This window comes from Anas platyrhynchos, chromosome 32 (assembly GCF_047663525.1).
Source record: "Anas platyrhynchos isolate ZD024472 breed Pekin duck chromosome 32, IASCAAS_PekinDuck_T2T, whole genome shotgun sequence".
In the NCBI taxonomy this organism is placed as follows: domain Eukaryota; kingdom Metazoa; phylum Chordata; class Aves; order Anseriformes; family Anatidae; genus Anas; species Anas platyrhynchos.
Window position 1 is genome coordinate 3,564,866 of NC_092619.1, and position 26,818 is coordinate 3,591,683.

The window sequence follows — 26,818 nt, forward strand, 5'->3', positions numbered from 1 at the left end:
TTTGGCCAAGAACAGCAGGAGCTGAGTGTCCAAGCCTCCTCCAGACACTACAGAGTTGCAGCTGGGAATCTGGGACAACTCAGTGGTCAGATGAGTTGTTCACAAGGCTCATTCATCTGACAAGTGGACTGAACTTGAGGTTATTCCACGTTCCTGCTTCATAACAGGAACACCTCCTCTGGAGCCCACAAAACCCCTGCTCCCAGTGCCACTCTCATCCAGCACCAGCCACAGCTCAAGCAAGAGAGCTGCAGACAGGTTCTCCTGCAAAGAGAAAGGCTGGTCTGGGGGACTATTCTAAGACTTGCAATAGGTGTTCCTTGGAGAAGTCTGTTCTAACTTTGTCCTGCCTTCTTCTCTTCAACAGACAGCCATGTCCAATGTCAGCAAATGTCCAACAGCAGCTTCCCCATCGAGTTCCTCCTTCTGCCATTTGCAGACACACGCCAGCTGCAGCTCCTGCACTTCGGGCTCTTCCTGGGAATCTACCTGGCTGCCCTCCTGGGCAACGGCCTCATCCTCACTGCTGTAGCCTGCGACCACCGCCTCCACACCCCCATGTACTTCTTTCTCTTCAACCTTGCCCTCCTTGACCTAGGCTCCATCTCCACCACTGTCCCCAAAGCCATGGCTAATTCCCTGTGGGACACCAGGGCCATTTCCTTCTTTGGCTGTGTTACCCAGGTTTTTATGTTTGTCGCATTTGTCACAGCAGAGTTTTATCTTCTCATCATTATGGCCTATGACCGCTACGTTGCCATCTGCAAACCCCTACACTACAGGACAATAATGACCAGCAGAACTTGTGTCAACATGATAGCAGCTGCCTGGGGCAGTACTTTTCTCTATGCTGTCCTGCACACTGCCAATACCTTTTCCCTCCCCCTCTGCCAAGGTAATGTCCTGGACCAGTTCTTCTGTGAAATTCCCCAGATCCTCAGGCTCTCCTGCTCTGATGCCTACCTCAGAGAAGTTGCATTCCTCATCTTTTGCTTTTGCTCAGGTACTGCATTTTTTGCTTTTCTGTTGCTGTCCTATGTGCAGATCTTCAAAGCTGTGCTGAGGATGCCCTCACAGCAGGGACAGAACAAAGCCTTTTCCACGTGCCTCCCTCACCTGGCCATTGTCTCCCTGTTCATCAGCAATATCATGTTTGCTTATCTGAAACCCCCCTCTATTTCCTCCTCATCCCTTGATCTTTTGCTGGCAGTTCTGTACTCAGTGGTGCCTCCAGCAGTGAACCCCCTCATCTACAGCATGAGGAACAAGGAGCTCAAGGATGCTGTTAGGAAACTGATTTGGGGGATGTTTTTCAGTACTCATAAAGTTTTTTTCACTCTCCAGAAGTGAAAATTGTGCATCTCATTCCAACACTTTTTTTTTTCTTTTCTTTGTTTGTTTTTATCATTATTAATAAAATTGCTTTTTCCTTATTGTCATTTTGACTGCTTTTGCTCCTTGCATTTTTACATAAGTGTTTGGATTCCTCCCACTACAATGAATGACTGAAACTGCTCTGTATCATATAAATGCTTTATACATGTACAAGTAACTGTGAGTCAGTGAAGGCTCTCATAACACTTTTGGTAATAAACAGGATAACTCATGTACACTGCCTGAAGGCTGGAATTTCCTAGCCAAGCCAGTGTCAAGAAAAGGCCCAAAGAATTGCTCCCTACAAGAGTCTATTCCTGCTTCGGTTCAGGATGGAATGGCTCATTGTTGAGACTCACCTGTGGGTGTCTGCTCACAGCAGAGGCAGCGAATGGTCACTGCATTATGTAGCCAGGGCTGTTCCCATATGTGGCCCGTAGGTGGTGTCCTTCAAGAGGGGAATCCTGAGCTGTCTGCAGAGCCCAGGATACCTCCAGGGACAGTGGAGCATGGCATGAGCACTGACTGCAGCCCCTCTGAAAGTAAGAAATCTCCCACTGTGTGCTAAGCCACAAGGAAAGAACTAAACCCAGGTATTCACAGGGAAACTGCTACTCTGCACTCTCAGAGAAGAAAGTCTCTGAGCCCAGCCCTGAGCTCAACAATATCAAAACACTCTCTAATATCAGGCACCACACCACTGACCCTCCTTCATTGCCTGTCCCTTCTGAAAAATTTACAGTCATTCTTAGCAGCACCCCAAGAAAGATAATACACATAGAAAATGAGGAGGTCATTGGTGACAGCCAGCATGTCTTGACTAAGGGCTTATCATCCTGACAAATCTTATGGCCTTCTATGATAAAGTTACAGCATTGGTGGATAGGGGAAGAGCAACTGACATAATCTACCGGAACTTGTACAATACATTTGACAATGCCCCCCATGATATTCTCATCTCTAAACTGGAGAGACATGGATTCGATGGGTGGACCACAGATTTGATGGGTGGAACTATAGACCTGTTAGTTTGACCTCAGTGCTAGGGAAGCTCATGGGGTAGATTATCTCGAGTGTCATCATGCAACACTTACAGGGCAACCAGGTGATCAGGCCCAGTCAGCATGGGTTTATGAAAGGCAGGTCCTGACTGATGAACCTGATGAGGGAAAGGCTGTGGATGTGGTATACCTTGACTTCAGCAAGGCTTTTGACACCATTTTCCACAACATTCTCCTCAAGAAACTGGCTTCTCATGGCTTGGACTAGTGTACGCTTCGTTGGGTTAAAAACTGGCTGGATAGCCAGACCCAAAGAGTTGTGGTAAATGGAGTCAAATCCAGCTGGAGGCTGGTCACCAGTGGCGTCCCCCAGGGCTTAGTACTGGGCCAAGTCCTCTTTAAGATCTTTATGGATGATCTTGATGAGGGGATTGAGTGCACCCTCAGGAAGTTTGCAGATGACACCAAGTTAGGTGCATATGTCTATGTGCTCGAGGGTAGGAAGGCTCTGCAGGAGGATCTGGATAGGTTGGACTGATGGGTTGAGATCAACTGGATGAAGTTCAACAAGGCCAAGTGCCGGGTCCTGCACCTGGGGCACAACAACCCCAAGCAACGCTACAGGCTGGGAGATGAGTGGTTGGAAAGCTGCCTGGCAGAGAAGGACCTGGGAGTATTGGTGGATAGTCAGCTGAATATAAGCCAGCAGTGTGCTCAGGTGGCCAGGAAGGCCAACAGCATCCTGGCTTGTATAAGAAGCAGTGTGGCCAGCAGGTCTAGGGAAGTGATCGTCCCCCTGTACTTGGCTCTGGTGAGGCTGCACCTCGAGTACTGTGTTCAGTTTTGGGCTCCTTGCTACAAGAATGACATGGAGGTTCTTGAGAGAGTCCAGAGAAGGGCAACAAAGCTGATGAGGGGTCTGGAGAACAAGTCTTACGAGGAGCGGCTGAGGGAGCTGGGCTTGTTCAGCCTGAAGAAAAGGAGGCTCAGGGGCGACCTTATTGCTCTCTACAGATACACTAAAGGAGGCTGTAGTGAGGTGGGGGTTGGTGTATTCTCCCATGTGCCTGGTGACAGGACGAGGGGGAATGGGCTAAAGTTGTGCCAGGGGAGTTTTAGTTTGGATATTAAGAAGAACATCTTTACCGGAAGGGTTGTTAGGCATTGGAACGGGCTGCCCAGGGAAGTGGTGGAGTCACTATCCCTGGAGGTCTTCAAAAGACTTTTAGATGTTGAACTTTGTGATATGATTTAGTGGAGGACTTGTTAGTGTTAGGTCAGAGGTGGACTAGGTGATCTTGGAGGTCTCTTCCAACCTAGATGATTCTGTGATTCTGTGGTTCTGTGACCACTTGCTGGGTAAGGATTTGGCTTGACGATCATACTGAAACAGTTGCAATTATTGTATCAACATCGAACTGGAGATCAGTAAAGAGTGTTATTCTTCACGGTTAAGTATTGGGACCAGCACTGTTTAACATATTTGTTGGTTACATGGACAGTGGGATTGAGTGCACCCTCCTCAGGTTTGCTGATGACACCAAGCTGTGCGGTGCAGTTGACATGATGGGGATAAAAGAAGCCTTCCAGAGGGACCTTGACAGGCTTCAGAGGTGGGCCTGTGCAAAACTCATGAAGTTCAACAAGGCAAAGTTCAAGGTCCCACATGTCCTTGGGGTAATCCTAAGGACAAATACAGGCTGGGCAGAGAATAGATTGAAAGAAGCCCTGAGGAGAAGAATGTGGGGGTGTTGGTGGAGCTCACCATGAGCTGGCATTGCATGCTTGCAGCCCAGGAAGCCAACCGTATCCTGGGCTACATCTACAGAATCATAGCCAACAGGGCAGGGGAGGGGTTCTCCCCCTCCACTCTCCTGCCATGAGACCCTACCCAGAATACTTTGTTAGCTCTGGGGGCCCCAGCACAAGAAGGAAGTGGGAGTGTTATAAATTTGCTCAGTCCCAAAGTAAGATTAAATAAAAAATAGGATTTATTAGAAGAATAGAGGTAAGCAAACAGCTCTGGGTGCACTGGCAATCTCCGCTCCACCAGGACGCACACCAGTTACATCAAGTAGCTGATTTTTATTCTCCTAGACTAATACATATTCATTACTACTTCTAAAAAAAATATGTTATTATAATTAGCTTCCGGGATCCAGTCCCTCCTACTGGAGCATGCGCATCAGGCTCTGGTGGTCCCTCTGGGGGTCTCTAGGGGTCTTTCATGCTGAAGGCTCGTAGTCTTCCTCTCCAAGTTTTTTTCTTGTCCTTCCCCTTTGTACTTCTTGGCAGCGTGTCAAGTTTACACAGCATCCCCTGCAGGTCTTGTCTCCTAGCCATCCTTCAGCTTCTTTTTTTTCTTCTTCTTAATCTCTTGGCCGCCTGGCCAGATATCAGAGGCTTGCATAGTATCCCATAACAGTAACTATTTGTTATCAGTTGTTCTGAAACCCCCAGACATCAAAGACTTCATACAAACACAAATAGCTTTCATATTGACACTTCACGAGTAATTAAAACATTCCTCACCAGCCATTCACAGGGACAGTCACACCTATAGCAGTGTTAAGTCAATCTCGAAAAAGACAACAACAAAAAAAGGCTGTAACTGTTAGAAACAGGAGTTGGGAATAACAAAGGCAAACAGGTTCATAGATTTGAGGAATATTTTCTGACACAAATTCCTTTGCAAGGTACAAGAACTATATACATTAACCATTCTGTTTTTCTTAGACTTGTGGTTATACCAGGGTATGTAAGACAGAAGGTCACATTCATCATACCATGCGGCCCTAGCACTGTTCCATACTGACACGAATCAGATGAATATATATAACAGGAGTATTAGAATGAGTCCAGAGGAGGGCCACAAAGATGATCACAGTGCTCAAGGTCCTCTCCTATGAAGGCAGGCTGAGAGAGTTGTGGTTGTCCAGCTTGCAGAAGAGAAGGCCCTGAGGAGACCTTCTAGCAGCCTTCCAATACCTAAAGGGGGATGTCCTGATTTCAGTTAGGATAGAGTTGGTTTTCTTCCTAGTAGCTGGTAGAATGCTATGTTCTGGTTTAGGATGAGAAGAGTGCTGATAATATGCTGATGTTTTAATTGTTGCAGAGCAGTGCTTACACCAAGCCAAGGACGTTTCAGCTTCTCACTCTATCCTGCCAATGGGCAGGCTGGGGATGCAGCAAGAGCTGGGTGGGGCCAGAGCAGCTGACCCAAAATGGCCAAAGGGGTATTCCATACTATTTGACGTCATACTAAACAGTATTTAGGGGTGGCTAGCCAGGGGGAGGAGGGCCGGACTGCTTGGGGTTAGCCTGGGCATTGGTCAGTGGGTGATGAGCAAGTGCATTGTGCATCACTTGTTTGTACATATTATTAGTACTAGTACTATTATCATCATTATTGTTATTGTTGTTATTATTATTATTATTTTCTCTGTCTTAATAAACTGTTTTTATCTCAACTCACAGGCTTCATTTTCCTGTTTCTCTCCCTCATCCTAGAGAGGGAGGGGGGAGGGTGAGTGAAAGGCTGTGTGGTGTTTAGCTGCTGACTGGGTTAAACCACAAAAGGGACCTACAGAAAAAATTGGGAGAGACTCTTTGTCAGGGAGTGTAGTTATAGGACAAGGAGGAATAGCTTTAACCTAAAAGATGGTAGCGTTAGATTAGGTATAAGGAATAATTTCTTTGCTCTGAGGATGGTGGGACAGTGGAACAGAGAAGTTGTAGAGGTGTTCAACTCCTGGAGGTGTTCAAGGCCAGATTGTATGGGGTGTTGAGCAATCTGGTCTGGTAAGAGGTGTCCCTTTTAATAGCAGTGGAGCTGGAAATGGATGAAATTTAAAGTGCCTTCTGAGCCAAACCATTCTATGATTCAATCATTCTATGATCATCTAGTTCCATCCGCCCCTGACATGGGCAGGGACACCTTCTCTTCCACTAGTGGAAGTTGCTCAGAGCCCTGTCCAAGCTGAGCTACAACGCTTTAAGGGAGGGGGGCATCCCCAACTTCTACAGGCAACCTGGTCCTGTATCTAGCTACCATCATAGTAAAGAATTTCTACCTTATTGGAGATCAAAATCCACCCTCTTTTTGTTTAAAAATGTTACCTCTTGTCCTGTCACTATACATTCTGTTAAAGCATCTCTCCACAACTTTCCAGTACACCCCCTTTATGTGTTGCAAGGCCGCAGTAAGGTCTCCTCAGAGGCCTTTCTTCTCTCAAGAACCCCAGCTCTCTCAAGCTTTCTTGGTAGGACAGGATTTCCAGTCTGTGATTATTTTTGTGACCTTCTCTCATAGGTCTACTTCTTTCTTACACTAGGGCCCTAAAGCAAGATGCAGGTGGAGTCTCACACAGGTGGAGAAGAGGAGGATAATCACTTCCCCAGACCTGCCACCTGTGGTATTATGATGTAGTCCAGGATATGATGGGCTTTTTGGGCTTCAGGTGAACATCGCCATCTCATATCCAAGTTTCCGTCTACCAGTATCCCCAAGTCCTTCTCTACAGGTCTGCTCTCAAACCAGTCATCACCCCATCTGCATTGATGCTGGGGAATGTCCTGACCCAGGAGCAGGACCTTGTGCTTGGCCTTGTTGAACTGCAGGATGTTCTCATGAGCCCACTCCTCAAGGCTGTCCAGGTTCCTCTGCATGGTGTCCCTTCTCTTTACCATATCAACTGCACTGTTGTCTGTCTCAAATCTCCTCCCTGTCTTCCATGAACCTTAGCATGCTTTCCAGGAGGTTCTGCTCCATGATCTTCCCAGTCACAGAGCTGAGGCTGACCAGTCTGTAGATCCCTGGGTTGATATTTTTAGCCATTTTAAAAATAGGTGTTATATTTTCAGGCTTTTGAGGACATTACCTGACCCTGACAACTCTTCCAATATGACGGATAGTGGCTTAGGAACTTCATCTGCCTGGTCCCTTAGAACCCTGGCATGCACCTGATTGGGTCTCATGGAGTCGTGCACCTTCAGGTTCCTCATGTAGTTTCAAATCTTTTCTCTCTCTACAAGGAAATGGACTTCATTTCCCCCATCCCTGCCTTGACATTCTGTGACTGGGGAGGTGTGGAATGGGCTGGTGAGAAAGTCCAAAAAGGTGCTGAGTACCTTAGCCTTTTCCATGTCATTTGTAACCAGGTTCCTTGTGATGCTTTTTACAGAGTGTGCAATTTCTTTGCTGCCTTATGTATCTGCAGAAACCCTTGTTACTCTTTGCATCCCTAGCCAAGTTTCTCTCTAGCTGTGCCTTGGCTTTCCTGATCCCATCCCTGAACTCCTGGGCCATTTCCCTATAATTTTCCCAGTTTGTTTGTCCCTACCTACACTGCGTTTGCTCTTCCTTTCCATGCTTTAGTTTGATTATGACATCCCAACTCAGCCATGTTGGTCTCCTGCCTCCCTTGTCTTATTTCTTCACTACCCCAGGAAACATTGGCAGTGCACTCAGGATACCTCTTTGGTTCCAGAGATGCTAGTAGGGAGGCCAGGTTTTGTACAGCAGTCAAACCATTTGTGACAGATTCAGAGATGATTGGAAGAAGCCTCAAGTATTGTAAACCCAAGGGATAACCTGTTAGTACGATTCTCTACAGGAAAAGACAAACTCTGAGAACTGTGCAGAGAAGAGGAAACAAGTTCTTGATGGTACAAGGTTTCTTGTGGTCAGTTTCTCAGTGACTTCTGGAACTCATAGTTTCTCATACTGCAGATGAGGGAGTTCAATGTTAGAGACGTCACAGAGTACAGAACTGCCAGCACTCAGTCTGATGATGGGAAGTAGATGGAGAGGACCTTCAGGGAGGAAAAATGAGGTGCTGGAGGCATATGGAAAATGCTTTGCATTGATGCCAGGGCTCTGCACTGAAAAAAAAAATAATCCTCTTTTAATGAATAGAATAAACACAGGAGGCCACTTGTCATGTGACAATAAACATATTTGCAGAAGGCCTCTGATTCAGTCTGACTGTATTCTTGTCCCTTCTGAAGCAGAATGAATGCAAGTACTTGTGTACAAACATGGTTACAGAATGCCCCAAAGCTCAACACTAGTCTGAGCTCAATTCGAGATTACTTGGGAAGAGAGACAGATAGATTATTCTTTCTTAGTTACCACCAGCAGGATCAGTTTCTTCAGTGCCCTTTTTATCTCCTGGTTCCTCATGCTGTAGATGACGGGGTTCACTGCTGGAGACACCACCGAGTACAGAACTGTCACCACCATATCCAAGGATGGGAAAGAGATGGAGGGGGGCTTCAGGTAGGCAAACATTATTGTGCTGATAAAGAGGGAAACCACGGCCAGGTGAGGGAGGCATGTGGAAAAGGCTTTGTGCCGGCCCTGCTCTGAGGGGATCCTCAGCACAGCCCTGAAGATCTGCACATAGGACAGCACAAGGAAAACAAAACATGCAAAGAGTAAACATGCTGTAACCACAATAAGCCCACCCTCTCTGAGGTAGGCATCTGTGCAGGAGAGCTTGAGGATCTGGGGAATCTCACAGAAGAACTGGTCCAGGGCATTGCCTTGGCAGAGTGGGAGGGAAAAGGTATTGGCAGTGTGCAGCACAGCATTGAGAAAGCCACTGCCCCAGGCAGCTGTTGCCATCTTGACACAAGTTCTGCCACCTATGAGTGTCTTATAGTGCAGTGGTTTGCAGATGGCAACATAACGGTCATAGGCCATTACAGTGAGAAGTAAATATTCTCCTCCAATCAAAAACACAAGCAGGAAGACTTGTGCAGCACAACCAGAGTAGGAAATGGCCCTAGTGTCCCACAGGGAGATGGCCATGGCTTTGGGGAGAGTGGTGGAGATGGATCCCAAGTCAAAGATTGAGAGGTTGAAGAGGAAGAAGTACATGGGGGTGTGAAGGCGACAGTCACAGGCTATGGCTGTGAGGATGAGGCCGTTGCCCAGGAGGGCAGCCAGGTAGATGCCCAGGAAGAGCCCGAAGTGCAGGAGCTGCAGCTCGCGCATGTCTGCGAATGGCAGGAGGAGGAACTCAGTGGGGAAGCTGCTGTTGGACATTTTCTCCCTGTGGGCCCTGATGACCGTCCCAAGAGAAAAAGACAGTGAAGAGTTAGAACAGACTTCTCTGCACAAAACCAAAGCCATTTCTCATAGATTCTCCCCCACAATACGCCTATCCTCTGTCCTTTTTGGCAAGACCTTGCTGCAGTTCTCTGCCGGGACCTCTGTTTTCTGCTGTCTGAGTATGCCATGAGGGGTAGAAAAGAAAAGAAAAAAGAAAAAAGAAAAAAGAAAAGAGAAAAGAAAAGAAAAGAAAAGAAAAGAAAAGAAAAGAAAAGAAAAGAAAAGAAAAGAAAAGAAAAGAAAAGAAAAGAAAAGAAAAGAAAAGAAAAGAAAAGAAAAGAAAAGAAAAGAAAAAAGAAAAGAAAAGAAAAGAAAAGAAAAGAAAAGAAAAGAAAAGAAAAGAAAAGAAAAGAAAAGAAAAGAAAAGAAAAGAAAAGAAAAGAAAAGAAAAGAAAAGAAAAGAAAAGAAAAGAAAAGAAAAGAAAAGAAAAGAAAAGAAAAGAAAAGAAAAGAAAAGAAAAGAAAAGAAAAGAAAAGAAAAGAAAAGAAAAGAAAAGAAAAGAAAAGAAAAGAAAAGAAAAGAAAAGAAAAGAAAAGAAAAAAGAAAAGAAAAAAGAAAAGAAAAGAAAAGAAAAGAAAAGAAAAGAAAAGAAAAGAAAAGAAAAGAAAAGAAAAGAAAAGAAAAGAAAAGAAAAGAAAAGAAAAGAAAAGAAAAGAAAAGAAAAGAAAAGAAAAGAAAAGAAAAGAAAAGAAAAGAAAAGAAAAGAAAAGAAAAGAAAAGAAAAGAAAAGAAAAGAAAAGATGGTCTAGGAGAGAGAGGCAATGAAGCATTCAAGTTGAGCATTCAAGCAAGGCTTCCTTTTTCCTAGATGAATTGGGGATTGCCAAGGAGAGGTGAAGGGAGGGCGGTGGTGGCAGTTGCTCAGAGGTAGGGATCTGAACTGGATGACATGGCAGGAGGTTTGCATGTACTGCCCAGACACAGGATTTTGCTTAAATATTTCCTCTTAGTGCCTACCCCTGTCTCTGCGCTTGGAGCTGTCCCTGCTGGGAGCTGCTTCTCTGTCCCTAAGTCTGTGCCCTACCTTGGCTCACAGACCCCATGCCCTGTGCTGTGTGCTCAGCTCTGCCCTGCAGACACCTCCAGGGCAGGGAACAGCCCAGGAGCATCACCACCTGTTGTGGTTTAGCCCTGCAGGTAGCACAGCACCATGCAGCCATTCGGTGTCACTTCCCCACAGTGGGATGGGGGAAAGAATCAGAAAAAAAGTAAAGCACATGGGTCAAGTTCAGGAAGGTTTAATAGGAAAGTAAAGGGGAAAAAATGAAACAAGGAAAAGAAAACATGAGACAAGTGATAGACAGTGGAGATGCACACCACCAGCTGTCTGATGCCCAGCCAGACTCCAAGCAATGGTAGCACCCACAAAGAACTCCCCTAGTTTTAGTGCTGATCATGGTGTGATATGGTATGCACTATGTCTTTGTCGACTTGATTCAGTGTAAGCACTGCTCAGCAGTGTTACCAGCATTCTTCTCATCCTAAATCCAAAGCACAGCACCATAACAGCTACTGGGAAAGAAATTAACTCCATCCGAGCCAAGACCAGGACACTATGTTTGCAGGCACCTCACACAATCCCTGATGACATCAGAAGGGGGACGTTATCCTTATCTACAGGCTGATGGTTGCTGAGGTTCCTCGTAAACCTCATGGTGACACTTTAGGAATCTGAGCCCTTCCTCTAAACTTGACATCTGTATCTGCTGAGTGCTGAGCCTGGCAGGTGGCAGAGACCCTGTCCCAGCACACAGCCCCTGGGGCACAGCAGGGACCCTGCTCTGCACCACAGCCCTGGGCACCCCTGCCGGCACCCTGCCAGCTACAGCATAGCTGGCCCCATATGAATGAACCCTCATGTCCTGTACTTCTGACAGCTGTGTCTGGTTTACCCTGCTCTGGAGCTTGACATTCTTCTCTACAGTAGAGGAAGTAGAGAGTCCTCCTGAAATATCCTATAGGCTGAGTAATTTGCCAGCAAATCTGGAGATGGAACCAGGAACAGCAGCTGCACTGCCTCACTGCAGCCAGAGACTTACCATGTTAGAGCTGTGAAGATTTCTTCCGCAGTCAGCTCTCAGCATCCCCCCTCCACACTGCCTTTAACATCTCCCTCCCTTCTCTCAGCCATCCTTGTCCCCTGCAAGCAGTGCCCCCAGCCCTGCTGCTGTGCTGTGCAGAGGAGCTGCTCCTGGGCAGAGCTGTCTCTCTGCAGTGCTGCCCAATTGCCAGGAGCTCCCCTTGGGCCCCAGGAGCTCAGCCCAGTTCAGCAGCACAGCTTCAGCCCAAGGCTTTGCTGCCTCTTTCCTTCTGGTCTCCCTTGAGATGTCCCTGGGGCTCCAGGGCTGACACCTCCTGCAAGGCAACAGTTACTTTTGCAGAACATACTTTGAAGTCAACTGAAATAATGAAGTCAACTGAAATAATTACCAAATGTCCCTTTAAAACAGCAGAGAGAGACTGATTACAGAATTACGGCTAGTCCTCAGAGAGTTTTATTGTCACTGAAAGGTGCAAAAGTTCCCTCTGGAAAATTCTGTTCATGGCCAATAACAAATAGGACACACAGGCAGGAATAGGAAGATGCTAGCTACTCTTGTGGTATGCAGTAATCCATCTGAGGCATCTCATCCCCAGCTGGAAACCCTTGATCCATGTGATGAGCCTTTTGTGATGAAGAACCCCTCACAGTATAGAATCATAGAATCATAGAATATCCTGAGTTGGAAGGGACCCTTAAGGATCATCAAGTCCAACTCTTGACACCGCACAGGTCTACCCAAAAGTTCAGACCATGTGACTAAGCGCACAGTCCAATCTCTTCTTAAATTCAGTCAGGCTCGGTGCAGTGACCACTTCCCTGGGGAGCCTGTTCCAGTGTGCAACCACTCTCTCTGTGAAGAACTTCCTCCTGATGTCAAGCCTAAACTTCCCCTGCCTCAGCTTAACCCCGTTCCCGCGGCTCCTGTCGCTGGTGTTAATAGAGAAAAGGTCTCCTGCCTCTCGACACCCCCTTACGAGGAAGTTGTAGACTGCGATGAGGTCTCCCCTCAGCCTCCTCTTCTCCAGGCTGAACAGGCCCAGTGCCCTCAGCCGTTCCTCGTACGTCTCCACAAACCCACGGGAGCTTGTTCAGTTGGATCCGTTCAGTGTGGCCTCTATGTGTGTGAGCAGCTGGAGTGCATGGAGCCCTACTTATGGATGAGTGAGGATCTGACAGCAAGCTGATGGGTCAGGAGAAAGGGAGAGTAGGGACAGGGGACATTATAGTGGGAGTCTGCTGCAGGCCACCTGATCAGGAAGACCAGCAGATGAGGCCCTCTGTAAACACATAGAAGCAGCCTCACATTCAAAAGCCCTGGTCTTCAGGGGGGACTTCAACCACCCTGGTATCTGTTGGAGGGACAGCACAGCAGGGCATAGTCAATCCAGGAAGGTCCTGTTATGCATTAATGATAACTTCCTTCTCCCATTGATAGTGGAGAGAAGTGCTATGCTGGACCTCGTTCTCAGCAACAAGGAGGGGCTGGTGGGGAATCACAGAATCACAGAATTTCTAGGTTGGAAGAGACCTCAAGATCATTGAGTCCAACCTCACAGCTAACAGTCCCCCGTAAACCATATCCCTAAGCTCTATATCTAAACATCTTTTAAAGACTTCCAGGGATGGTGACTCCACCACCTCCCTGGGCAGCCTGTTCCAATGTCTAACAACCCTTTCGGTAAAGACGTTCTTCCTAACATCCAACCTAAAACTCCCCTGGTGCAACTTAAGCCCATTCCCCCTCGTCCTGTCACCAGGCACGCGGGAGAACAGACCAACCCCCACCTCTCTACAGCCTCCTTTAAGGTATCTGTAGAGAGCAATAAGGTCGCCCCTGAGCCTCCTCTTCTCCAGGCTGAACAAGCCCAGCTCCCTCAGCCGCTCCTCGTAGGACTTGTTCTCCAGACCCCTCACCAGCTTCATCGCCCTTCTCTGAACTCGCTCAAGCACCTCGATGTCCTTCTTGTAGCAAGGGGCCCAGAACTGAACACAGTACTCGAGGTGCAGCCTCACCAGGGCCGAGTACAGGGGGACAATCACTTCCCTAGCCCTGCTGGCCACACCAGCCAGGATGCTGTTTGCCTTCCTGGCCACCTGAGCACACTGCTGGCTCATATTCAGCTGACTATCAACCAGTACTCCCAGGTCCTTCTCTGCCCGGCAGCTTTCCAACTACTCATCTCCCAGCCTGTAGCAATGCTTGGGGTTGTTGGAGTGCAGGACCTGGCACTTGGCCTTGTTGAACTTCATCCAGTTGACCTCAGCCCATCAGTCCAACCTATCCAGATCCTCCTGCAGAGCCTTTCTACCCTCGAGCACATGACTAAGAATTTGCTTGAGAATGTGAATCTCAAGGCCAACCTGGGCTGCAGTGACTGTAAAATGGTTAAGATTGGGATCCTAAGTGCAGCAAAGAGGGAGCACAGCAATCTCACTACCCTGGACTTCAGGAGAGCAGACTTTGGCTTCTTGGGGCATCTCCTTTGTAGATAGTAAAATTTACTGCCTATTACTAACAAGCTAGAGAGGTGAGAAACAACGTAAAGAAACCCCAAAGCACTTTTCCTCATCCACCCTGTTCCACCTCCTCCCCCCAAGCAACACAGGTGAACAAGGAAAGGGGGCTGTGGTCAGTCTATAGTGCTTCCTCTCTGCTGCTCTCTTCCCCTGCTCCAACGTGGGGTCCTTCCAATGGGATGCTGTTCTTCCCAAACTGATCCTGAATGGGCTTCACACAGGCAGCAGCTCTTCAAGAACTGCTCAAGATATGGGTCCTTACCACAAAGTCCATCCCTCATGAGCAAACTGCTCTAATCTGGGTCCCACACAGGTAGCAGCTTCTGCCAGGTCACCTGCTCCTGCTTGGGCTTCTCTCCACAGCCTACTGCTCCGTCCTGGTATCTGCTCTGACAGGGGTCTTCCACAGGCAGCAGCCTCCTTCAGTGCAGGTCCACCTGCTCCACCATGGTCTCCTCCATAGGCTGAAGCATGGAGACATGATCCATCGTGCTATATATGGGGCTGCAGGGGACAACCTGCTCCACCATGGTCCTCAACACAGGCTGCAGAATTTCTGCAGAGGGGCGAGAACACCCTCCCCCTCCTTCTTTACCACCTTTGGCCTCTGCAAGGCTGTTTCTCACTCCTCTCTCTTCCAGCTGCTTTTGAGCAGCAGTTTTCTTTTTTCTTCTTCTTTTTCTTTTTTCTTTTCTTTTCTTTTCTTTTCTTTTCTTTTCTTTTCTTTTCTTTTCTTTTCTTTTCTTTTCTTTTCTTTTCGTTTCTTTTCGTTTCTTTTCGTTTCTTTTTTTCTTTTCTTTTTTTCTTTTCTTTTCTTTTCTTTTCTTTTCTTTTCTTTTCTTTTCTTTTCTTTTCTTTTCTTTTCTTTTCTTTTCTTTTCTTTTCTTTTCTTTTCTTTTCTTTTCTTTTCTTTTCTTTTCTTTTCTTTTCTTTTCTTTTCTTTTCTTTTCTTTTCTTTTCTTTTCTTTTCTTTTCTTTTCTTTTCTTTTCTTTTCTTTTTCTTCTTAAGTATGATCTCAGAAAGGCGCAAACAACGTCAGTTATCGTCTTGGTTCTGGACAGTGGCAAGCCCCTTATCTAACATGGGACAGCTTCTGGATTCTTCTAACAGAAGCTACTCCTTAAGCCCCCCACTAAAAAACCCTTGCCATGTTAACCCACTACACCTCCTTTTTTGTAATTGACTTTGGTCAGTTTCTTCTTGATCATCCATGCAGATCACCTGTCATTTTTGACTGACTTCCTCTTTGCTGGGATGCATCATTCCTGAGCTAGGAGGAGTTGATCGCTGAAGAATAACCAGCATTCCTGGACCCTTTTATCTCCAGGGCTTTGTCCCATGATGCTCTACAAAACAGATCAATGAAGAGGTCATAATCCGTCCAGGGTTGGGAGCTTACTCTGTGCCCTCTGTCCTGCTTGACAGTTGGTGAACACCACCAGTTCATGGTCACTGCAGCTAAGGCTGCCCTTCAGATTCACATTCCACACCAGCCTCTCATTGCTGCTGAGAATGAGGTCCAGCATAGCACTAGATACTTCAGAGTAAATGAAATCTATCCAAATGAACTTGGTCCAGCCAGACCCAGTATACTGGGTAAAATCTTGAGATGCAGCCAGAGGAGCACAACTGGAGCTGGGATGTAGAAAGCCTCAGCTCTTCTGAGACAGTGGGGCCTGTCTTGTTGGAGGCTGAAGGGAGCAGAGGAATCCATAGCTCCTTACAGACACGATTCCTCTTTCCAGCATGGGAGGTGCATAGGGGCCTCTTCTAGTAGCCCAGGGCAGCATGTCCATGACTCCTCCCGCATGTTGGACTTCCACTGCAGGAGAAGCATTTCATCTGCCTCTGCCCTAGCTGAAAATGCATAACAGGACACCCCAGTGGACATTTTTGTTTGTGTTGCTGCTGCTAAGGACAAGAGATATGCATCCCAGTCTAACTTGGGAGCCTCACACTGAAACGTAGGTGCAAGGCGTCTATGTCCAAGCCTGATACATGGACTCCTTATCCTGGTGGTGATATTCAAGGAAGAGGAGCATTCTTTTGTCTGTAACCTGCAAGGCAGTGCATAGCAGCTGTCCCAATCCATGTCTATTGTACCTCCTGTAGCCACTGCCAATGGAGAACAGTCACCTTGAAGGCCTATGGCATGCTCTTCTGATCCATGCAGAGTTTTCAGATACCCAGAAGTATTAGAAATGGCCCCGGAAACCAATATCTAGGTTAACCCATCTGTTTTTATTCACAGCCTGTCATCCACATCGTATATATCCTATAATTGTGATCCCTGGTGGGCTAAAGCAGCCCTGTGTTTCAATTCTCCTCTCCTGTGTTGAGCAAGGATGCTGCCAGCTGGCACTGAGCAAACCAGGATCTTTGTAAGGAAGCCTCAGAAACCTGGGGTATAAAAAGGATTGAAAGCTTTTATTTTTTATTTATTTATTTTTAATCATCCCTGGAGATTTCATTTCACTTAATTGCTTTGATTAAGGTACTCCTTCATGGTGCCAATTTATTCCTTCAATGTGAGAATGTTGTTTGATACATTACACCAAGTGTTTATGATAGTCTTCAGTATATTAGAGATATATAGAAATATGTTAAACATATTCTTTGGAGGCCTTGACATGATAGCACAAAATATATATAACTACAAACTTATATGTTCTTACACATGTAAAGGAATTATTTTGTTATGTTCTGTTCTTTGATATTCCTCATCACACAAGGAAAGAGCTACTAATGTCATCTACCTGGACTTCTGTAAAGCCTTTGACATGGTTTCCTGCAACATTCCTACCACTACCTTGAGGAACATGGTTTTGATGGATTGACTGTTAGTTGGACAAAAGATGGAAACAGCCAAAGAGTTGTAGTCAATGGCTTATGGTCCAGTGGAAATGAATAAGGAATGGTATCCCTTAGAGGTCTGTTTTGGGACCTATACTATTTGTATCTTCATTAACAATATGGAGAGTGAGATTGAGTACACCCTAAGATAGTTTGCTGAGGACACCAAGCTGAGAGGTGCAGTTGGTATGCCAGTGGGAGGGGATGCCATTCAGAAGAAACTGGAGAGACTGGAGAGGTGGTCCCGTGTCAACCTCCTGAAGTTCAACAAAGAGAAGTGCAAGGTGCTGCACCTGGGTCAGGGAAATAGCAACTATCATTATAGATTTGGGGATGAATGGTTTGAGAGCAGCTGTGCCGAGAAGGACATGGTAGTAATGATATTTGAAGACTTGGACATGATCTGGCAAGGTGCTCTTGCAGCCCAGGAAGCCATTCATCTTGGGCTGCATGAAAGGAAGAGGGAACAGCAGGTTGAGGCAGGTGATCTCCCTCAACTCTGCTCTCTGGACACGCCACCTGCAGTATAGCATCCTTTTCTGGGTCCCCCAGTGCAAGAAAGACAGACCTGTTAGAGAGGCTACAGAGGAGGGCAAAGATCAGAGGGAAAAAATAGCTCTCCTCCAAAGAAAGGCTAAGAGTGTAAGAGTGTAGTGGTTGTTCGGTCTGGAGAAGAGAAGGCTTCAGACAGAACCTATTGATTCCTTTCAGTATTTCAAGGGAGCTTATGAGAAAGACAAACTTCTTTTTTTTTTTTTTTTTTCAGGGTCCCTGTTGACAGGACAAGTTTGGAGAAGTCTGATGTCAGGAGAAGTGATGCAAGTGCTAGGGAGAAATGGTGTGAGAAATGGTGCGAGGTTGAGAGGTTCAGAGAAAGGTTGTCTCTACAGGGTCAAACTTCTCCTACCTGTCCAGACCTCCTTAAGAGACTCTTAGGCCTTTCTGTGTCTCAATAAGCCCCAAGGTGTAGTTATTGACAAGTTATCAAGTTCAGCTCCAGAGAAGAGGCTGATGAAATCTCTCAGAAAGGCAGGAGAGGGAAACCTCCCGGACACAGTTGTTTGTGTTGGTGTTGCTGCAAAGAACAAGAGACATGCATCCTAGTCTACCTTGGGAGCCTCATGCTGATATGTAGGTGCATGGAGTCCATGTCCAAGCCTGATACATGAACTCCTCATCCTGGTGGTGGTGTTCAGGGAAGAGGCAAAGAGAGGAAGTGAACATCAGCTCTCCCAGTCCATTTCTTTAGTACCACCTGCAGCCACTGCAATGGGGGACAGTCACCTTGAAGTCCTATGTCATGCTCCTCTGACCCATGCAGACGTTAGGGATAACCAAAGGCATTATAAATGTCCCAAGAAACCAATGTCCAGACTATCCCATCTATTTTTATCTACAGACTCTCATCTATATCATATCTGTCTTCCAACCGGACCCCTCCCTTCACATCAAATACCTTTGCCAAGGACCTCAGTGGGCTGCATCAGCTGAGCAGTTTGGAAACTTGGTTGTACGTGTTGTATCTGGGCCTTTGTCCATGGTGGGGATGGAGAGAAGCTCCTTTCCTTTTCTTACCTCCCACACGGCTGTCTCATCTGAAGAAAATCTCAGCTCATAAACTAGAGACATCAGAAAAATTTGGTCTTTCCACAATCCTACAGAGAAATATCCTCATCAACCAAAGAGTTCATTGAGCAAGGATCAGAGTGGGTTGTGTTTGCTGAAAGCTGAGAAGCAGACAGTCCTAAAATTGTTATCTCTGGTGGGATAAAGAAGCCCTGTGTTTCAATTCTGTGTTGAGCAAGGATGTTGTCAGCTGGCACTGAGCAAACCAGATTCTTTATAAGGAAGCCTCTGAGACAATGGGAACAGAACAGAGAAAAAGCTTTATTTGCTCACCTCTGGAATGTTCACTGAAAGTACTTGTTTTGTATCAGGTACTCAGTTAAGGTGCCATTTTTATTCTTCAAATGTGGGAATATTCTTTGATATACTACACCAAAGGTATATGATAGTTATTGTAGTAAATGTTATATGTATTTTTATAGGCCTTAAGTTATTAGCAAGCAATATTTACATAACTACATGCATATATGTATTTATTCACATGACAGATTTAAGTGGTTATATTCTATTTTTTGACATTCCTTATCACACAAAAGAAGAGCTTCTGTTGTCATCTACCTGGAATTCTGTAACATATTTCATATGGTCCCCTGCAACATTCCTGGCACTAAACTGGAGAAATATGGGTTTGCTGGAATGACTGATGGACAAAAGAATTGCCCAGATGGCCATGTCCAAAGAGTCAATGGCTTAATGAACAACTGAAAATGTGAGTGTTATCTCTTAAAATGGGAGTGTTATCCCTTAGAGGCCTATGCTTGGACCAAAACTGTTAATATTTTCATTAACAAAATGGAAAGTGAGACTGAGTACACCCTAAGCTAGTTTGCTGAGGACACCAAGCTGAGTGGTGCAGTTGGTATGCTAGTGGGAGGGGATGTCATTCAGAAGAACCTGGAAAGACTGGAGAGGTGGGCCTGTATCAACCTCCTGAAGTTCAACAAGGATGCGTGAAAGGTGCTACACCTGGGTCAGGGAAATTCAAAATATCAATATAGATTGGGGAGATGAAAATATTGATAGCAGTCCTGCTGAGAGGGACATCAGAGTATTGGTGTTTGAAGATTTGGACATAAGCTGGCAAGGTGCTCTTGCAACCGAGACAATCATATTCTGGGCTGCATGAAAAGAAGAAAGTTCAGCAGGCTGAAGGAGGTGATTCTCCCCTCCTATCTGGTCTTGTGAGACCCCACCTGCAGTCCTGCATCCTTTTCTGGGTCCCCTAGTCCAAGGAAGACATAGACCTGTTAGAGTGGATGCAGCGGAGGGCAATAATCAGAGGGCTGAAATAGCTCTCCTACAAAGAAAGGCTGAGTGTAGCTGTTGTTCAACATGGAGATTAGAAGGCTCCAAAGAGATCTTATTGCTGCCTTTCAGTATTTCAAGGGGGCTTATGAGAAAGACAATTTTTTTATTAGAGCCTGTAGTGACAGCACAGAGGGTCATGGTTTTGAACTGAAAGGGTGTAGATATATAATAGATATAAGGAGGAAAGATTTTAGGATGAGAATAGTGTGTCACTTCAACAGGTTTCCCAGAGAAGTTTTGAATGCCTCATCATTGCAGGTGTTGAAAGCTGGGTTGAAGGTCCTTTCAGCAACCTGATGTAGTGAGAGATGCCTCTGCCCATGATCTTCGAGTCCTGTTCCAGCCCAAATCATTCTGAGATTGTATCATTCTTTGATTCTAAGATTCTATGACTCTGTCATGCTACGATCTAGCTGCTGCTTTAAGCCTCAGGGAGTTCATAAGTTCATAGCTTTTACTTCCTTTATGTATTCTATTGGTGTCTTTAGGCAATTCTGAAACTGTTTTCACATATTTTTTCACATCTATATACTGCAAAAAGAAAAAAAAAAAGAAAAAAGAAAAAGAGGATAAAACTATCCATTTTGGAAGGTGAACCTCCTTGGATACTGCCTGGAGCTAGCATACAATTGAGAAGTATGTTTTATTGATTATTAAGCTTCATCATACTTTTTTATAGCTTGATTGCAATTAAGAATTATCCTTCTCTACCTCTGTGCAGCCTGTTCTCTAAGTGAAGCAGGAGGGAGTTGGGGCAAAGGAGATATAAGGTGCAAACTTCAGTGGAGAAGCCTGATGTCAGGAGAAGTGACAGAAGTCCTGTCACAAATGAAGAATGAGAAGTGACAGAAGTCCTGTCACAAATGTTGCAAGGAGGTGAGCAGCAAGGCTGTCATACAGTGTCAAACTTCTCCTACCTGTCCAGACCCCCTTAAGAGACTCTTAGGGCTTTTCTGTCTTATTAGACAAGAGTAGTTGTGCCAAGTCCAAGAAGCTCCTGAGAGGGGACTGATGAGATCTCTCAGAAAACCAAAGTTAGAAGACACACCCCAAGGTCCTTCAACACACTGAATGGTCCCTCTGATGTCTATTACCGACAAAACCCCATGGACTCCTTAGAGCAGGTAATTGGAGGCCATGATTAGAGGTAGGCCAAAGCCCTGTGCAGGTGGCTCTGAGGCTGAGAAAATGCTAGGTTTGTTTCATCAAGCAGAAAGGCCAAGGCCTGCTGCCTGCCCTGGGCAGAGAGGTCCTGTCCTCACCTGGGTCTCTGGGCTCTTCCTCGGGCAGTGGGATGTGGGGTATGCAGTGCCAAGTGAAAGACAGTGGTGTGACACCTCCTGGCCTCACTCAGAAGGTGCAAAGAAGAGATAAGCCCCCCCAGTGCAAAGAGGACAACATGTCTCCTCCTAGACCTTGGAGGCAGAGAGACCTGCCTTGGGGACAAAGACCTTGGTTTTCTTGGCTAAGTCTTGCCTTGCCAGTGCTCTGGCAATCTCCACCACTGGCTTTTCTATGATGTACCAAACCTGTCTCTGTTTTCCTGCAGGCTACAAATACCCATCTTGCGTTCTTACCTTGCTGTCACCTGGACCTTTCCATACCTTCATTGATGCCTGTTCCCTCTCCACTTGTGCCCTGAAACATAAACCCATGGACTGATAACAGATTCCCTCCAGGTGACCTCACACGCTATAGCACATTCCCTTACCTTATAGCAACATCTCAGAAACTAACCTTCACACTGTCACCCTAACCCATTAGACTTTCTCTGGCCTGTCAGCTGATCAGGCAGACGGAACCTCACCATGATCTTCCAGGCCATGTGAACTTCCTACTAGGATTTCAGCTCCTCAGATAGACACAACCAAGCCACATGCCTGCTGTTCCTCAGTCATGTACTCAGGCACAAGAGACTTGACAACACACAACCAAGTCCAATGGACCTATCAGATATGTGGGCAGAGGGCATCACACAAGCACCATGCCAGAGAGGTGCTTTCTGCTGGTCTGTGAGAGAAGGTGGGAGATGTGAGCCTAAAAGCCCATCTGCCAGCCAGGAGGCAAGGGTTGACCTGGCAGCTACTCCAGAAAGATGGGACCTCCCAGTGCCTTGCCCAGCCATGTTCCTGCTTCTGGTCTATCAGCTCCAGAGGCAGAAGTGACCTCGGAGTCTCCACCAAAGCCCATTGCTTCCTACTGGATTTGGAGTTTCTAAGGCAAAATAGACTGCTCTATAAGAACGTACAAACCTGGCACCCTCCTTGAGGCTTAGCATCTAACAAGATAAAAGCAAGGTTGTTTTCATTCTCCAAAGCATGCACCTTCTCATGGCCTTTCAGCTTCTCTGATAGGCAAGAGATACCTATGTTCAAGCTCTGTTAGGTATTAGAACAGGAATGACATTGAAATCAATACTTGCTCTAGCTGCATGACAGTGGCTCACAGTTAAAATGACACACACATACCACCAGCCACATGTCTGAAGGTGGCCTATCAGGCCCTCAGGCAGAAGTGCCCCGACACCCATCTGCACAGCCATGGGCCTCCTGCTGCCTCCTGACATCCTGAGGCACAGCTGACCTCAGCAGAGCATCCCTTTCCATCTCTTGTTTAGATTTATGACCTGGCCAGATCCATGTCACCTCGCCTGCCTCCTCCAAGACTAGGTGACTGCTCCAGGTCATCTCAAGCCCTGATAACCCTCATATGGCCAAACCACTTCAGTTTTGTGATAAGAGTGCAGGAGTGAGGAATTTGAGGATTAGATGTTCGGATTAATGTTTAGGGATTAGATCCTGCCTTTCAGGTTTAGGGATTGGGCAGAACCTTAGAGGGAGGCTTTGGTGTTCTGCTTTGAGCACCAAACCACCCACGCAGTGTTAAGGGTATCGGCCAGATTTTTGGTAAGGGTTTTATTATGTGTTTTGTTATGGGATGATATTCTAATGCTAGTGATTAAAGACTAGGGATTAGTGAGAGCAATATGTAAAAAATAATGGTAACGGGTGATGTTGCTGTGGTTGGGCTTTGAAGCAGGATTTGAGATTGGGGATCAGAGCAGCAGATTCATCTCAGAGTGAGGGATGTCTTTTAGGGTGCCTCCTAATTTTCCTCCTAGTAGCTGGTAGGGTGCTACATTTTAGATTAGGATGAGAAGAGTGTTAATAACATGCTGATGTTTGAATTGTTGCAGAGCAGTGCTTACGCTAATCCAAGGACTTTTAATCTTCTCACTCTGTCCTGCCAGGCTGGGGGTGCAGCAGGAGCTGGGAGGGGACAGACCCAGGACAGCTGACCCAAAGTGGCCAAAGGGGTATTCCATACCATCTGACGTCATGCTAAGCAATATATAGGGGTAGCTAGCCAGGGTGGGGGGGTCGGACTGCTCGGGGATAGGCTGGGCATTGGTCAGCAGGTAGTGACAAACTGCATTGTGCATCACTATTTTCAAACATATTACTATTATTGTTGTTATTATTATTATTATTTTCCTGTCTTAATAAACTGTCTCTATCTCAACCCACAGGCTTCATTTTCCTGATTCTCTCCTCCATCCCAGTGAGGGAGGGGAGAAGGTGAGCAAACGGCTGTGTGGTGCTTAGCTGCTGGTTGGCTGAAACCACAACACCAGCCCTGCCCAGCCCAGCAGAGTAGCCCAGGCTGGGATGGCCCGAAAGCAGCAAATGGAGGAGTAGAGGTCAGTGCGGTGTCCCTTCTATTGCCACCTACAGGAGGTTCCCCTCCCCCAGGCAGCCTTCAGCCCCCCCACCCCTCTCCTGGCGAGCCCCCTTCCCAGAACAGCACAGCATGAATAGCCCGAGCTGGAAGGGACCCACAAGGACCACTTAGTCCAAGTCATTTCCAATGTCAGGATATGCTTTGGGGTGGTTCACTTTATTCAGTCTATGAAATTTCACCAGAGGTATAACAAAGAACTCAGCAGACTGCTTTCCCTAGGCCTGCTGTATTCCCTGGATTTGCAGAGCTCTCCTTTGCCTGTTCCATCCCAGATCTAGCATTTTATCTCTGAGTCACTTAATCACCTTGGACACACTCATGCTCTGTGGGCTCCGTGCCCTGCTGACTCCCTGGAACACACTGTCCCGGCTCAACTCCTAGGCTCTCCTGGCAGCTCCCACTTCTCTCCAGAAAGATGCCTGCCTACCTTCACACTTATTGCATGCTCTGGATACAGGCCAGTGAAGTCACCGTCTCTATGGGTGCTGGGCACCAGCAGGCAATTCCAGAATCAGCCCTCCCTGCCTAGAAGCTGATCCTGGGTAATCAGAAGATCTTTTCTCCCTGAGTCCACAGAGAAACAAACACAGCAAGGAGCCTCCATTGAGTCTATTCCTTTGCAATATCCAGCTTTGGGTGAAGAGCTGTTCTTTCAGGCACTGCCCTCAGCAGATCCTCTTTTGCACTGCAGATGCTGGTACGGAGCCAGATGTGTTAGAGAAGTGCTCCTGGCCTGTCCCTGCCTGTGGACACAGGACTGCCACAGAGCAGCACAGTGAGCAATTAACAAGAGCAATCAGTCCTCACAGCAACACAAGGACTCTGAAGGAGAGCATGGGAGGTGAAAGTCAGAGCAGCCTGGGACAGACCAAGCTCTGGGGCTCCCTGGAAGTGTTGCTGTGCCACGACTCCTTTTTCCTCCACCACTGAACATAGCCAAATGCCCCTGAAACTACACCACAGATCTCCAAGGAAGTAGAGGAAGTCTCTCAGGCAAGCAAGTCACTGCAGGTTTCTTTCTTTATTAGTATACACAGAGAGACTGGCTCCTTGTTTCCACCAACTCTTGGAGTCACCCAACACCAGTAGACACTGAAATGGAAGGGAATGAATAATGTTATCTCTTTGTGGACAACATTATCATAAATAAAGCAGAAGAAAGAAAAATCAATGCACACACTCAGAAAACCAACAGCTTGGCCTGTAAAGAGTTACACTATGAGTGATATGCAGAAGAAAGCAGTTCATTTATTGCTTCTGAAAAACCTCCAGTCATCATTTTCCACAGTGCATCCTTAAGCTCCTGGTTCCTCATGCTATAGATCACAGGGTTCACTGCTGGAGGCACCACCGAGTACAGAACTGCCAGCAAAAGATTAAGGGAGGAGAAGGACATGGAGGGGGGCTTCAGGTAGGCAAAAAAGGCAGTGCAAGTGAACAGTGAGACCACAGCCAGGTGAGGAAGGCACGTGGAAAAGGCTTTGTGGTGGCCCTGCTGGAAAGGGTTCCTCAGAACAACCCTGAAGATCTGTACATAGGACAGCACAAGGAAAACAAAACAACCAAAAGCTACATTGACACTAACCACAAGAAGTTCAACTTCTCTGAGGTAGACATCTGAGCAGGAGAGCTTGAGGATCTGGGGGATTTCACAGAAGAACTGTTCCACAGTATTGCCTTGGCAGAGGGGAAGGGAAAAGGTATTGGCAGTGTGCAGCACAGCATAGAGAAAAGTACTGCCCCAGGCAGCTGCTGCCATGTTGACACAAGTTCTGCTGGTCATTATTGTCCCATAGTGCAGGGGTTTGCAGATGGCAATGTAGCGATCATAGGACATGATGGTGAGAAGAGAAAACTCTGCTGAAACGAAGAAGACTAACAGAAAGGCTTGGGTAGCACAACCTGTGTAGGAAATGGCCCTGATGTCCCACAGGGAATTAGCCATGGCTTTGGGGACAGTGGTAGAGATCGAGCCCAGGTCAATGAGGGCAAGGTTGAGGAGGAAGAAGTACATGGGGGTGTGGAGGCGGTGGTCGCAGGCTATGGCTGTGAGGATGAGGCCATTGCCCAGGAGGGCAGCCAGGTAGATGCCCAGGAAGAGCCCGAAGTGCAGGAGCTGCAGCTTGCGTGTGTCCGTGAATGGCAGGAGGAGGAATTCAGTGGGGAAACTGCAGTTTGACATTTGCTGCCTCTTGTCATGTTTGCCTGTTCACGGAGGAAAATAGAGTGGGAAGTTAGAGAGCAAAACCTAAATCTTATTTTACAGAACCTATGCAACATAATATACTGCCCCTTCTCTGTGAAGAATGCATTCTCCTGTTTGGAGATCTGGGTTTCATTGCATGTGTGCCACAGAGACCTGGTTAATTGTCAGTGGACTCTGGAAGGGTCAGTACTTCCCTACACTGTACATTAACGACCACCAGAAACTTATCCATTATCATTGACATTATGGTCTTTCACAGCAGGAAAATGAAAACAGAGACTCTCAAGACAGAGTCATTGAGGTAGTGCAGGCTTTGGTCTTTCCTGTCAAGAATCTCCCCAAGGATGCCCTGGGTGTGCTGTAGAGCTGTGAGCAGCCTGCACCAGGCACCAGCCCCTGAGCACCAGCAGGACCCTGCCATGCCCTGCCCTTCTGTGGGGGCTCCTTCCACACACAGCTTCTCCCTGCAGCACCCTGGGCAGCTCCCCAGGCAGGCTGAGTGCTGAGCCTGGCAGGTGGCAGAGTCCCTGCCGTGACATACAGCCCCTGGGGCACACCAGGGACCCTGCTCTGCACCACAGCCCTGGACACCCCTGCCTGCACCCCTGGCTACAAAGCCTGTGGCCAGCCCTGTGAGAAGGAACCCTCACGTCCTGTCCTTCTGACAGCTTAGGCGGGTAATCAGTAATCCAGGGAACATCGCTGTCCTTTTTACTAGAGAAGCCAGCACAGCTCCTGTGACATGTCCTATCAGCCATGGGAAGTGGCAGCTATAGAAAAACCCTCTAGGATTCTGCACCTTCCTGTCCTCACACAGACACTTACCACGTTTGAGCTGTGAAGATTTCTTCCGCAGTCAGCTCTCAGCATCCCCCCTCCACACTGCCTTTAACATCTCTCTCCCTTCTCTCTGCCACCCTTGTCCCCTGCAGGCAGTGTCCCCAGCCCTGCTGCTGTGCTGTGCAGAGGAGCTGCTCCTGGGCAGAGCTGTCTCTCTGCAGTGCTGCCCTCTTGCCAGGAGCTCCCCTT

At 47.0% G+C, this 26,818-nt stretch overlaps 1 protein-coding gene across 1 annotated transcript; it reads right to left on the minus strand.

Annotated features, from left to right (window-relative positions):
• Positions 1-8,490: 8,490 nt before the first annotated feature.
• LOC140000473 (olfactory receptor 14A16-like) lies at positions 8,491-9,571 on the minus strand. The gene has a single exon (XM_072030364.1). It carries the CDS (start codon positions 9,511-9,513, stop codon positions 8,491-8,493), a length of 1,023 nt encoding a protein of 340 aa, XP_071886465.1. The 5' UTR covers positions 9,514-9,571.
• Positions 9,572-26,818: the final 17,247 nt, after the last annotated feature.

Excerpts from the sequence above, each read along its gene's own strand:
- LOC140000473 (XM_072030364.1), bottom strand. The coding sequence starts at position 9,513 with ATGGCTTTGGTTTTGTGCAGAGAAGTCTGTTCTAACTCTTCACTGTCT.